This window comes from Alosa sapidissima, chromosome 12, assembly GCF_018492685.1.
Source record: "Alosa sapidissima isolate fAloSap1 chromosome 12, fAloSap1.pri, whole genome shotgun sequence".
Taxonomy (NCBI): Eukaryota; Metazoa; Chordata; class Actinopteri; order Clupeiformes; family Clupeidae; genus Alosa; species Alosa sapidissima.
Genome location: NC_055968.1, coordinates 17,258,702 through 17,273,634, shown reverse-complemented (window position 1 = coordinate 17,273,634; position 14,933 = coordinate 17,258,702). Strand labels below are relative to the sequence as shown.

The 14,933-nt window shown below is 45.9% G+C and overlaps 1 protein-coding gene across 1 annotated transcript in view; it reads right to left on the bottom strand.

Moving 5' to 3' along the window:
* Positions 1–13,039, bottom strand: part of shdb (Src homology 2 domain containing transforming protein D, b) — a 24,768-nt gene extending 11,729 nt beyond the window's left edge. Inside the window, exons 1-4 of the mRNA XM_042057437.1 lie at positions 12,728–13,039; positions 11,571–12,232; positions 10,031–10,181; positions 6,556–6,750 (exon numbers count right to left, since the gene is read on the bottom strand). Of these exons, the coding sequence (XP_041913371.1) occupies positions 6,556–6,750; positions 10,031–10,181; positions 11,571–11,906 (682 nt within the window). The 5' untranslated portion in view covers positions 11,907–12,232; positions 12,728–13,039. The remainder of the gene's footprint in view (positions 1–6,555; positions 6,751–10,030; positions 10,182–11,570; positions 12,233–12,727) is intronic.
* Positions 13,040–14,933: the final 1,894 nt, after the last annotated feature.

The following is a 14,933-nucleotide window of genomic DNA, read 5'->3' as shown; positions in this document are numbered from 1 at the left end:
ATTGTGCCTACGGAGGGCAACATGGTTTCAGGCCCAGCGGAAGAGGGTGAGGTTGGGCAGGAGGAAGCACCGCTGGCACCGACATCTGGTGAGCCTGATGAACCGAGTGAAGGTGCGTCCACTTCGTATGGTGTTTCCGCGTCTCATGGAGCGACTGAGCATGAGGAGGTAGGTGAAACAGAAAATGAGCCTGGTTCTGGAAGTGGTTTGAAAAGGAAGGCAGGGGTAGCAGGTGGAGAGGATGGGGGTTGTGCTGAGGCGGTGACTGTGGTAGATCAAGAGCAGGATGCGGATGGCTCTGTGTATGACCCGCCGAGCTCGGAGGGTCCGTCAGGGGATGAAATGGATAATGAAGATCGGTTTTCAGAGGTGTCTGATCTCAGTCAGTTTGAGTTTGAGGATAGTGAGGATGTGTATACTGTTGATCAGATTAATGCTTATTTGGACGAGACTAAAGGTAGACGGGTACCGGTAGGGAGGTATTTCCCTGACTTGGATAAGTTCGTGAGGTCAGTGATCAAAGCGCGCGTGACGGTCGGATATGATGTGTTGTCTAAGCAAAAGCGTTATCGCCTTAAGCAACGCTTAACCGCGATAAGGAAAAACAAGAAGGCTAGTTTAAGAAAAAGTAAGGGTAAATGATTCACATGGGTGGTTTCTCGCTTATCTTGGCCTCTTCTGTCTTTTTCCTCTTCCTGTTCATGGGTTTGCTAAGAGTGGGATCTTTAAATACCAACGGAGCAAGAGATAGAGGGAAACGGGTTTTGATTGCAGATATGTTGAAAGTTAAACAAATTGGTGTGTGTTTCTTACAAGAAACTCATACAGATGTGAATAATGAATCAGAGTGGGGTTTATGGTGGGAGGGGAAGCACTTTCTTAGTCATGGTTCAAATTTTAGCGCTGGGGTTGCCGTTCTTTTTTCTCCTGCGTTGACAGTCAATGTTTTAGCAACGTGGGAGATAGAAAGGGGGCGCTGTTTAGCAGTGAAGGCTGAGATTGGGGAGTCTGTTTTTGTTTTTGTTAATGTGTATGCTCCAAACAGGGGCTGTGACAGAGTTAAGTTTTTTCAGGATGTTTATCAGGGGCTGCAGGGCCTTGGGAATGATGATATTTTAGTTTTAGGTGGTGACTGGAATTGTACTATTGATTTTAAGCATGATAGGAACGGTGAAGAGCCTCATCCGCCATCTGCAAGTGTTTTAGAGAGAGTTGTCGTCTCGATGAACCTTGTTGATGGCTGGAGGAAGAAGAATACAGGTATAAGGCAATATACTTGGATAAGTGCCTCTGCGGACAGAATTTATGCTGCTAGGCTTGACAGAGTGTACATCTCTAGATCAGTATGGAATAGAGTATTTGGGGTTCATATCTATCCAACCTCTTTTTCTGATCATCATTGTGTTACAATGGACATCTCAGTTGAGAAGGTGGGGGGTAGAGGTGCTTTTTGGCGCTTCAACGTCAAGCTACTACAGGACAACATTTTCTGTAAGCGTTTTAGAGATTTTTGGGGGCACTGGAGGACGCAGAAGCATTTATATAGGAATATGTCACAATGGTGGGAGATTGGGAAAGTCCAGATTAAGGTTTTTTGTCAGCAGTATGCCTCTTTCTCAACTGCAGCTGTTAGGAATTCTTTAAAAGGTTTGGAGGGGGAGATTTTACTTTTGGAACAAAAATTTGCAGGGAATAATGAGTCTTCTTTAAATGAGGCTATAAAGTCTAAACGGCAGGAGCTGGGTTCTTTTTTACAAGAAAGGGTTAAAGGGGCTTTAGTCAGAAGCAGATTTCTCACTTTGAGGGATATTGATGGGCCTACATCTTTCTTTTTTGGGTTGGAGAGGAAGACTGGGCAGAATAAACAGATGCTCAGTCTCAAAACTCCTGAGGGTGGCAGCACTTCTGATCCGTCAGAGATGCGCAAGTTAGCTGGTCGTTTTTACACTGATTTGTATTCTGCGAAGGAGGTGGATGTACGGAGTGGGGATGATATTCTACAGAATCTCCCGCAAATCAGTGCGGATCAGAGACGGATATTGGACTCTGTTATAACTTTTCAGGAAGTGACTGCTGCTGTACAACAGCTGTCTATAGGTCGAGCCCCAGGCATGGACGGTCTTCCTGCAGACTTTTACAAGGCTTTTTGGGGGATGATTGGGAACGACTTCTTTGAAGTGCTGCAGGAGTGGATCAGGGATGGATCGCTCTCTGAGAGCTGTCGACGGGCAGCCCTGACACTTATACCAAAGAAGGGGGACTTATGTTTGCTCGCCAATTGGAGACCTGTGGCTTTACTATGTATGGACTATAAGATTCTATCAAAAGTGATGGCAAATAGACTTGGGGAACACATGGACACTATAATTCATAAGGATCAGTCCTACTGTATTCAGGGTCGAACAATACAAGATAACTTGTTCTTAATCCGTGACCTTTTAGACCTAGCTAAAGGTCGTAATCAAAACCTTGGGATGCTGTCACTAGACCAAGAAAAAGCGTTTGATCGCGTTGACCATCGTTTTCTTTTTAGCACGCTAAAGGCTTTTGGGTTTGGGGAATGTTTTATATCCTGGGTGAGACTCCTGTATGCTAAAGCTGTATGTATGGTTATGGTTGGTGGGGGTCTGAGCACACCCATTCAGGTTGGGAGGGGTATTAGACAGGGTTGCCCTCTCTCAGGGTTGTTATACTCTATATCAATTGAGCCTTTGCTATGTCTACTTAGACAAAGGTTGGGGGGTTTTAGGGTTGGGATGTTGGAAGAGCCTGTAAAGCTCTCAGCATATGCAGATGATGTGACTATTATGATTTGCAATAATGACGATGTGAGCTCTGTTCGTCAGGCATTGGCAGTGTTTGAGAGGGCATCTTCTGCTAAGGTAAATTGGACTAAGAGTGAAGCCTTGTGGTGTGGGAGAGAGTGTGATGCTCCAAAGCTCCCCTGTAATTTAAAATGGGATCGAAAGGGATTAAAATTCCTGGGTGTGTTTTTAGGGGACACTACTTTTCAACAGAAAAATTGGGAGGGGTTAGTTAATAAAATGTGTGCTCGGTTGTCTAGATGGAAATGGTTGCTACCTCAGCTGTCATATAGGGGGAGAGTTCTGGTCCTGAATAACCTCATTGCCTCGGCACTGTGGCACCGGATGTCTGTTCTGGATCCACCCAAGGAGTTGGTGGTGGAGATCCAGCGTATGATGGTGGACTTCTTTTGGTCGGGGCAGCACTGGCTCAGAGCGGCTGTGTTATACCTCCCGCTGCAGGAGGGGGGCCAAGGCCTCATGGACATAGGTAGCCGAGTGGACGCTTTCCGGCTGCAGGCGGCCCAGAGACTGCTGTACGTCCCGGAGGTCAGCTGGGCACAGATTGCTTGTGCTTTGTTGAGGCAAGCCGGTGGCTTGGGGATGGACAGGCAATTGTTTTTGATGGACCTGGACTCAGGAGGTCTTTCAGGGTTGACCCCTTTCTACCAGTCAGTCCTACGGGCTTGGAAAATGTTAAGCACTCAGGGAAGGGTCATTGTACCCAGTATGTGGGTGGGAGAGGAACCACTTTTCCACAATGCAGCTCTACCAGTGGTGGCATTGCAGTCCCCCACTTTGAGGGCTGGTTTTCTTCGGGCTGGCATCATGAAGCTCAAGGATTTAGTGCTGGCGGACTCCTGGCGCTCTGCAGAGGAGGTGGCAGGACTTACGGGGACTTTTTCAGTCCGGCTTGTTTCAAGGGTGATGACGGACATTCACAGGATTATCCCTGAGGATGCAAAACATTGTCTCCTGTCCCCGATGGAGTTCACAGGTGAGCTGGACTGGTTCCCGGAGCTGCGGGTGAGACCCGCAGTCGGACAGTGGTGTGAGGGCCAAGGTGTGCTTCTAAGCTTCGCGACACCACAGCTGGAGGTTTTTGAGAATGCAAGCAAGAAGGCACTCTATCACATCTGTGTGAAAGTCAGGAATCTTCAGGGCCTCTCTGGTGTGAGGGAGTCGAGGTGGGGGGTTTTTTTTGGGGCCGGGTTCTTCTCCGAAAGGCAGTTGGCGGTCTATGTACAAGTGTCCCATTCAAAAAGAACGGGTGATCTCCAGTGGAGAGTTGTACATGGTGCAATAGCTACGAACAGACACAGAGCACATTTAGAGCCAGGGGTAGGGGAAGGGTGCGTTTTCTGTGGGGAGAATGAAACTTTGCCACATTTGTTTGTAGAATGCGCTAGGCTGAGGGGGTTGTTTGATTTAGTGAAGGAGTGGTGTGGGAGATTGGGGGAGTTTTTTTCGTGGGGTTTGTTTATTTTTGGTCCCAAATACTCTGTGGCTAGGAAGGCTCATGTGGTTCTTCTGAATTTTCTTTTCGGACAGGCTAAGATGGCTGTGTGGCTGTCCCGGAGAAACAGGGTGGAGGGGACAGGCTTAACAGAGCCGGTGCCCTTGTTAAAACTATCCTTGGCCACAAGGCTGAGGATTGAGTACAAGTACTATCAGCTAATTGGTGACCTTGAGACTTTTAATGGAACATGGGGGGTTGAGGGTTGTATTTGTGCACTGGATGAAGGAGGGGAATTGCTGTTCAAGTTTTGAGCCGTATAATGGGTGACTGACAGCTAGGTTGGTCTGTCTGTCTGGTTGATTGTTTTCTTTTGTTTTTTCTTTTGTTTTCCTTTTTTTGTGGTAATTTGTTTTTGAATATTTTGTGGATGTGAGTTTGGGGATGGTGGGGGGGGTGGAGGGAGGTTTTATTATGGGTTGGTTTTAATGTTACCTGGTTTCCTTTTTTGGACTGTCAATAAAGGAACCTTAAAAGTCAAAAGTCTCTCTCTCTCTCTCTCTCTCTCTCTCTCTCTCTCTCTCTCACCGTCATTAATTCTGTTCTGTGGGCTCTTAGGAGGGCTAGCTTCAGTGAAGGGGGTCTCGGTCTCGTCTGCTGTGCCGCGCTCGAATCAGATTAGTGCTAAACTCCATCCTCTGTCAGCTTCGCTCTTCTCAAACACACACACACACACACACACACACACACACACACACACACACACACACACACACACACACACACACACACACACACACACACACACACACAGTCACTCCTCCCATACCACACATTTATGTGGTCTTCACGCCATCATGTTGAGGAGCCATAACTCATGTGACACTGTGCCACGGCCGACATGGTACGGATTCATGTGTTGCACTGACAGGCCTGTTCCCATGACGCGCATAGAGTCGTTCCCATGGACGTGGGCTGCCTCTCAATCACTTCTTGGCATGGGCCCTGCGCTCTCACACTTGCCTCCGTGGGGTTTCATATCACAGTGAAACACTGGCCCAGCTACTGCAATTTTATTTTGCATGAATATATGGATGGGTTTCTGGATGAAAAAAATGGATGGATAAAAGTGCATGTGGATGTGTTTTTTTCTGTGCAGCAAAATGGAGTCTGCTAAAACAGGCCATGTGCTGCGGGAGACAGGTACCTCTGACCGCGCCCGCTGCCCAGGCCTCCTGTTCCACCTCCCGAACCCCCCACCACCACCCTGCTAACAACCCTGTAAGCGATCCCATTCCAAAAGCGCACATTTGGCAGAAATTGGCACAGAGAGTGCAGCACAGAGGAGGATAAATTGTCTGCAAGGTTCGATAACACCTCCCTCTCTCGCTCACACACACTTCTCATTTTCTCTCTCTTCTCTCCCCCCTTCACACACACACCTCTCTCACCCCTCATTCTCTTGCGTTCACCCCAGTCACGTGATTCACACTGGCTCCGGGCAATCGCCGCCACTGACCACCGGCTTCATTAGCTCTACATCATTCATGCACAGGCGAGCGCGTAATTAACTTAAAGAGATAGAGAGGGAGATGGAGAGGAACAGGGATGGAGAGTGCTGAAATAGAGCACGGAGATGCAGCAGACCAACAGGAGCACCCGTGTTGATTTAGATCTGTCACCTTGACCCCACTGACCCCACCACTGTGGCTCAATTAGGCAACCTGCCACTTAGAGCATGCACTTATGTTATGACTATAGGCTAGACTGCCCACACACACACACACACACACACACACACACACAATTAATTGGGTACAACCACTCTAATAGAAGCGTGCACACACATACATATATGCACACCCATACACACACACACACCCACACACAGATCTGTTGCCTGCGGGGCTAGACGCCTTTACAGACACAAGCATAAATGTGCACTTTTATGTTTTGCGTCATATAACTCTGTACTACAGAGAGACATAGAAGAAAGACAGGGTAAATGGGAAATGTAAGTGTACATGACGACATGAACAGCAGGGTATGGGTCATCTGTCATTTGCATAACGGATAAGAAGGACTGGAGAGAGATAAGAGAGGACTACAGATAAAACATTAAAGCTTTAAAGGGGGACAAAGACAGTCATCAGTTAAAAGGGAGGATGTGTTTAATCTGTGTGTCGACAGAGAGTCAAAGAGACAGTCACAGACAGAGAGAGAGCAAAAAAGGGAAAATCATCTGAGTTACAAAAAAAAAAGTTTTAAGGGGGAATAGTGCTTGAGAGAATGTACCAGCGAAAGCCTTGGAGATGTGGTCTTTCTTCCACTCCCAGGGCTGGTCGTACTCGTCCGCTGGCCTCTCGTCGTCCTGCGGCAGGCGGCTCTCCCTCTCCTCCTCTGCTGGCACCAGGCTCTGGTCCTCGTACGGGGTGTCGTACAGCTGGACTCCTCCTCGGCCCCAGCCCACAGTAGTACCACGCTGCAGCTCTGAGGGAGAGAGGGAAGAGAGAGATAGAAACTAATTAAAATGTTAATTATTAATACACCCCAAGTACTTCACGGCGAACAATGGCATGGTAATTCTATTCAACCTGCTGGCATGATTTTGGCTCCTTTTTAGTTTCTCTTGACTGCCCCCTATGCCTTAGTAGTCCTGGATACAATGTCAAGATTAATGCTAAAACATAAGTACAGGTTCCCAACACCCTGAAGTGAGCAATTAATAGTGAGGTTCATTGGGTTTGTAAGGCTAGAAATGGAATGTAACTAGAAAATAAGAGGATTCATGAAAAAATACCGCCAATGATTGACTCCATTTTCAAAAGACTTCATGTCACTGTGAATTAATATTGATAAGAACAATAAAAAAAACATTTAATCTTTGAGTAGATGTTTCTGTTTGACACTGATGGAGAAAAACTAATACTAGTATCTGCGGTTTCCAAAAACAGACGAGGAAATGATACACACCATTAGTGAATTGACACCACTGGTGATGTTTCAGCGCCTTTGAAAATTCCTCAAGAAGCCCAACAGTCTTTTTAATTACTTCACAGTACTTATGTTTATTCAAATATCATTTTTTATTCCTTCCGCCAAACCCAATTCTCTGCGTACCCCACAGACAACTCAGTCCTCCTTTGCGCCACACAGAGATAAGAAGGAGAAAGAGAAAAATGAGCTCCACATCCTCCTGGTCTGCCCCACCAGAAGAGAGTGATTAATTATGAGGGAAGCCTGTTGAGCAGTGTGCAGTGTGCAGAGAGAGAGGAGGCCTGGAGGAGTGGGGGGCAGGAAGCGTGTTTGCACAGCTTGCTGCAGGCGTCACATGGAAGGGCTTTCGAGTGAAGCCCGAAGCGGCAGGAGAGGCACGGGCGCTGCAGCTGATTAGCTTGTGATTCCATATAGTCCCTGTTTAGAGCTCTGGATTCATAGCTCTTCACTCAAATGCATATGCAAAAGCACAACTGTCCTGGAGGCCAACTCTTCATTTGTTTCCCTTATTGATGTTCTTTCTAGCAGAGTTAGAGGCCCTCGTCACAATCTCCACAACCCTAGATACCCGTCTTGCCTCAGAATTCTGCCTGTCTTTATCTCTAGTATGTATGACGTGGGGCTCCAGTGTTGGTCAGTCATTGATCTCACCATGTTGTCCCACTGCGTATCTGGTGCGATGGGTCCTGCCTTTCTTCTGCATCCTAAGGTGCAGCAGTCCCTGACCTGGCACTGAGGTCCACTTCGTCCTCCATCTCTCCACTATCTAACAGCTGTCTCGTGTTCCTGCTCTTTGATTTATCTCCACAAGTCAGCAGTGCTGGGGTCCTGTTCTCACGGCTCAGTGTTCTCGGTCACTGCTTTCCATCACGGCAGTGGGGCCCTGTCTCACAATGCAGATATCCTGTTTCACTGGCCAGTCCCTTTGGTGCGGGGGTTGGGGGGGGGGGGTGTTAAGCCTCACTCATCGTCTGCATGCCTACTCTGGACTGCGCTGCACTGGAGTCCCCCTCATCGCACTGTTGAGCCAAAGCAGCTCACGCACAACCCACGCATGGCCTTCAACCGAACCCCACATCTGCGCACACGACCTTGGCGTAGCCATCTATAAATATCACCAGGACATCTATGGGATCGCTGGATATTTTGTTCATTTGAGTGGAGAGATGTAGGGGGTGACATCATACAGAACATTAAGATGGGGGTACAAACAGGCAAGGTTTGCAGTCGGTCAAGTTATAGACTTTGCTGTGTGGAGCCCAAGGGACTGCTGAGGGTGACAGAGAAAATATGGTCTCTGTTTAAGATACAAAAGGTGGGGAGCCCTACGTGTGAACACACATAGAGGCTGTGGGTGAATGTGTGTGTGAATGTGTGTGTGTGAGTAAGAGAGAGAGAGAGAGAGTGAGGGAGGGAGATAGAGGGAGGAGGAGAGGGAGGAGGGGAGGAATGGAGAACAGGAAAATGAGAAAAAACGAGAAAATATGAGCATGAGAGGGAGAGAATAGGAGGGGCTGTGAAGAGGCAAACTTTAACCTTCAGATGACACTCCACTACCGGGCGCCCCATCTGTCTCCATGGCGACAACAGAGGCCCAGGGGAAAGAGCCTGGAGGCGTCATAAGTGGGGAGAGGAGAGGGGTACGAGTGTGTGTGAGGGGGTGACAAGGACTGTTTTGATGTTAAGTCTTTCAGACAGCAGCACAGAGTGACTGTACTCTCTGATCTGTACCTGAGCACAGCGAGTAGGACAGACAGAGAGAGAGAGAGAGAGAGAGAGAGAGAGAGAGAGAGAGAGAGAGAGAGAGAGAGAGAGAGAGAGAGACAGACAGACAGACAGAGAGACAGAGAGACAGAGAGACAGAGAGGATGCAAGGAATTAAGTGGAATAGTGGGTTGGTGAAATAAGAGCATCAGGTACAGACTACTGCCTGTCCATATTCATATTTAAAAACAACCAGAAGGTGCAACATGTATATGTGTAGATATCTACTATGAAATGAAAATGTGCGTAAATACATTTCTAGAAAGGAAATTCCCTCCAGACACACAGGCTAGGCTTGAGTGCCTCTGCCTGTCACCACTGAACCCTCAGCGTCCTTCAGGCCGTGCCAGTCTTTGCACACATTCAGCCATGGTGCAGATGGAACCCCAAACAGAGAACCGCAGAATTGATTTGGGGCGAGAAGCTGTTTTATTTGGCTCTGCATTCTTCACTCGTCGCTACCAAACTGTCTGGCCTAGACTTCGCCGTGTAACACCACTACTGCACACTTCCCAGTGTTAGTCCTGAGCAACAAAGCAAAAGGCTTTTGCTATGCATAGTGTAGACACACCACACATAAACGCTCACTCACACCCACACACACTGATTAAACAGCTGCCCAGACTCCCACGGGAACCATGGAAAAAACACCGACAGAATTAAAAGATCACCATTGTAGACTCAACACCATGCACCAAGGTCATGGTCAGAGTTTAAAAACAAAAATACCACAACCATAAAGAGATCACTAGACAAACATCATTACGAGAGTCTTGTATAAAGCAAAACAGAGCTACCAGTGCAGCAGCTCATGTCTAAGTGAAATTTAACCTGCCCCCTCAAAACCTTACCTGCCACAGTAAAAAGATCTACCTGTGATTGGCATCAGTGAAAATAAAACTAGCAAATTAAATATTGTATATCCTATCAATTGGCTTTACCTCCTTTTATTCAGACAGTCTTTCATGACTGAAGTTGGTGGGGTTACTGCCGGAAGCTCGGCACTCACCTGTGATGACCCTCTGAGCCTCGTAGGGCTCCATGTAGCCATTGTTCTCCTGCGGAGCGGGGCCGTGATCCGGCTCCGAGCGCCGGTCCAGCCGGGCATCAAATGGATCCGAGTAATCTGTGTCCCCCATTGTCGGAGCAGACGGCACCACCTGATGCAAGACAGAGGGCATGGAACACTGAACACGCCTGTGGGGGCTATGGAACATCAATCGCGCACTCGCATGCCAGCAGGCATACTAGACACAAACATACACACCGGCTCAGCCATAGATAGGACAAAAGAGTGCATAGATGGGTGAATTCAGGTCTGGTTTGTGTGGAATTGTTTTTAATTTGGGTTTCATTGTATTCTTGTATATTGAGTCCTGAAATTTGCTATTTTAGGCTATGTACAGCAGTTCACACTGAGACTATTCCAAAAGTGCAACTAATCTCCCATTGAAGTGTATTTGGAATGTGTGCCTCTCTATGTGATAGGAGACAGGAGAGGTCCCTTCTGTAGAAACCAAATATTTCGGTCTCTGAAATATATCCAAAAGCTAACCAAAGGGAACGAAATAGGTGGGGAGCACTGATGGCTTTGTTGAGGAGAACATTTGTTCTTCAATCCTCTCGCAGGGGGAAGTCGTTGGTCAGCTGGCAGGCACCATGACAAACTACAAAGGCAGCCATATGGCGACACAAACCGTGGTCGAAGCCACCGACTGCACACAGTTACCGGTCGAAAACAGCCACAATTTAAAAAGACTCCACACGCAAGGGACTCAATTCCCGTTAGACGCCAGCTCACGAAAACCATTCTGTGTTAACACCCTAGTTAATTCAATAATGAGAATTTCCAGTGCGTGGCGATGGATTGTGCTCTATTAATTAGACGGCCACAGCAGCCTGTTTGCCACGTAGAAGCCCTTGAAAAAAGACAAGGGAGGGGAAACTAATTAAGGCGCTAAAGCATCGCTCGCGCATAGCCTACATCTTACTTTCAGTTGGGTCATGGGCTGGGGGACAATGTAGAGCGTATTTAGATAGGGAATAGGCTAAAGAACAGACCAAATATCAGTCCACAGGTTTGACAGTGTAGCTTATATAATAGCTCAACAGTTACGAGTCATTAGATGTAGGCTGACTCGTAATAAAAACAACAAATGTACCGTAAACACTATTCGCTTTTGGTGGTGTCTGAAGGTTTACGCCTGATTGGGCACAGACGGCTGTAGGGACCGAGCTGGGTAGGCTGGCTATTGAATTTGGTCATACGTTCCCGATGGGACACCGCTTCATGTGAAAGCAAACACTCATCCATAATTTAGTGAGGACTGTAATTTGTGGTGTATTAACCTATAAATACAGCATTAGACTGCGTACCTTAAAATGCATAACACTGCTGTTTTAAAAATCTTCTTATTATAGGCCTGCTTTTATTTCTTGGTTAGTATAAAACTTCAGTCCATGCGTCATGTCTGTAAGGGGGCTGTAACGATGACATATCCTAGCAATATTGTTTTTAGCCACACCAGGAGAAATCAAGAATAACTTACGGGTTCTTCTTCGGGGGAAACTGAGCTAAGGAGGATCTTGGTTCTCCCCAAATCTTGAGAGTCGACTTTTATGAGCCGATGTTTGGGTGACACAACTTTCCCATCCAGAGTGGTGCTGGATTTCACTGGAGACCCGAAAGCAGAAAGGGATGTGTCAGTTGTTCCAGAGTCATTTCTTGAACGGTTCTCCGGGTCTTCGTAGGGGTCCTCGAAATCTAAACTCTTCTGGAGGCGATATGCCTTCAATATCTCACTCTCCGTGTAATCCGGCGTAGGTGGTTGGGGTGGCATACGCTTGCTGCCAAAACTTAGATAGTCTTTCAGCCACTTCGCCATTGCTACAACGCACACTGACCAGATAACAAAAGTCAAAACAGCCACATACGTGTGTGATAAACTGCTTTCAACAGGTTCATAATCATCCTGACAGCAATTTATGTAAACGTCTGCATATGGGCCTGAAAGCGAAGGCCATGTGGGTATAACAATCTATTCAGATGTCACGGCAACTGGTCTTAAACATGACGATAATTCCACTCCAGCCGACTCCCGACGCAGGTGTAGCTTCCCCTTCAAGACTCCAAACAACGCACGCTCTGCTCTCCTTGCCTGTGCAAACAGCTGGTACGAGTCAGTATCTTCTGGGCTCTGATATGATTCCTCTGCAAATTAGATTAGTAGAAACAAGATTGGACACTGATCAAGCTTTTATAGTATGGTTGTTTCCAATGGATTTTATTGACTGTAACTATAGCCTATTCACTTTGCAGTGCTTTCTTTACTGAGACATTACGAAAAAGTCACTCGTGTTTTTGACAAAGCCTGGCATTACTATTTACAATTTAAGGTAGGCTACTTATCAGATAACTTATGCCAATATGAGTAAAGGTTACTTTTAACAGCCATAGTCCATTTACAGGCGTGATGGGAATTTTACAATTATTCCAACAATATGCACACTCAGCACTACTATTCCTGAGACGCGTCTGCCGTTGTAACCATTGAACATTGACCTATCGCTGTCTGTTTTCTTTTAATGTACACGGTCAGCAATTTTGCTCTCAATTCCACAGGGGCATTTTTAATGCTGACTAAATGCCAACCACACAAGGAGTTAAACGCATTGCATTAAAAGTAACTTGACGAGGGCTACTTACTTGATATCCAACTCTATGAAACAAACGTGATAAGATAAGCGATGCAATTTCAGATTAGAAAATTCCAACAAGAGTAGACAATTCCCAAACGCATGAACGAGATGTATTTTCTGCCTCTGTGCAATTACTGCGTTTCCTTCTGTTTCCTACGAAGGTTCTGTAGATAGGAAAGCTATGCTTCTGACCTATGTTTCTACTTTGGTTAAAACAAAAAGAAAAGGAAAGAGAGAGGTGGCGAGCCACCAGCGAAAACAAGCCAGCACTCAGCTACGTCGAGGCGCATCCGACTGAGTGTGAGTAAAGTACGAGAGAGGGAGCACACTCTTAAAGGGGACGGCCGCATTCGAACAGTAACCCAAGCCATTCATTTTACACTTCGACGTCTTTTAACATGATTAAATACAGTGTTGATTTAAAATGATTGATGATGATTCATGACAAAAAGGAATACCTGTGGCTGAGAAAACTATTCTATGTTTACACAATCTCTTGGTTAAAATTAGTTGATGTCAATACATAGGCTAAACACAACAAATAGGCTATGGATGAATAGTAGCCTAATACAGTAGTCATACACTGTTTCAAAGATACCTAACAATGCCTCATACACATAAAAGAATGTCCATTAATGGTGTGTAGGTCATATTCCTTAAGTTCCAGTCTAAAATTATGTTCAAGTCAAGTCAAGTCACATTATGTTAAGGGAGAAAATCCTATTCAATGTATTGTACAGACGGAGAATGCCTTGACACATTTCAGAACAAACAGTTTTGTTGAAATAAAAAAGTGTGAAAACACAAATTTGCAACACCAATTAAATAAATAATCTCTCTCTTTCCCACAGGCACACAGAAAGAGAGAGAGAGAGAGATAGAGAGAGGCAGAGCAAATCAAGTGGGTATAATCATAGCCTACACTTCACCAGACAACACATTTGTCTTCTGCAGAATGCATTTCATTCGTTTAGCAGGTGTGTCATTTTCCGGGTAGGCTGTTGAATTCAGAGTGGATTGTGTGAGAGGCTAAGATGATAAAATACCAGTGAACGCCTCCTCAGGACAGCTATGAGATCATACTCTCTCGAGGTTGACGAGAGGATGAGGTCATGCCAGCCAGCACAACTACCCTCCCATCTTTTCCACTAAGCAACCCATCTCCTCCCAATTCTCTTTCTCTCACACACTGGCACATCAACTCACTTACGCACTCACTCAACATCTCTCTTTTTTTCTAACTCAGACAAATTCACAAAAGAATGTGGAGTATTGATCAGAAAAGTTAAGAGCAGTTTAGGTGGGTGTTCTTTGTCTGGATTGGGGACTCTACTACAGACCCGATCATGGCTTTGTTGTAAAGCATTTGAATGACACTGAGCTGGAACAATTTAAGCAGCAGCTGCTGATAATAAAATAGTAAGTTTGACCAGCTGTAGTGGTGTCATGTGGTATAATGACATCCAACTCTCATATTAACAGTGACCTGTCATTTCACAATGACTTTCGAATCTAATTTCTAAATTGCTTTATTTTACATCATAGCCTAGAGGCCAAGAGTCAAATAAACACTTTTATGAGATCAGCATTTGATCAGTGGGCCAATCATGAAAGGTACTAGTCTATATAGATAACAATTATCTACAGAACATTTCATGAAAATGAATTAATGCACTCTGTTCAACATGAAACTGGGAACAATTGTGGCAAAAGAGCCACTGTTTAGGAAAATCTATTGCCTACTGCCCCCGCATGGCAATATACTATCACTACATTCATTCTTGTGTGCTTTCATCAACCCGTATTTGACTACGGCATAAGGACATTAAAGGGATATAGCCTGCCCTTGTGAACTGTCACCTATTAAAATTAATTCTTGGGAATGTCCCAAGTTTTGCCCTTAGGCTAGGCTACTATTAACTCGTCTGATCAGTTTTGTTAAAAATGCAACCATAGGAGCCACGCTTCCCCCCCCCCCCTTTTTTTTTTTTTTTTTTTAACCCAGACTACCAGTGGATGCCTGCACCTCTAGGCGAAATCCCGCCTCTTCTGACATCGAATTGGTCAATGCCTTTTTACCTTGCCCTTATTGGTCTCAGGTAGGCTAGTTATCAACACTGTAAACCTAAGCTTTCTCCTTTTGACTGCATTGAAATGCCAGTGCATGAAGCGCATGTTTAGCCTATCTGCTATACCTTCGTTTATTAAAGGGA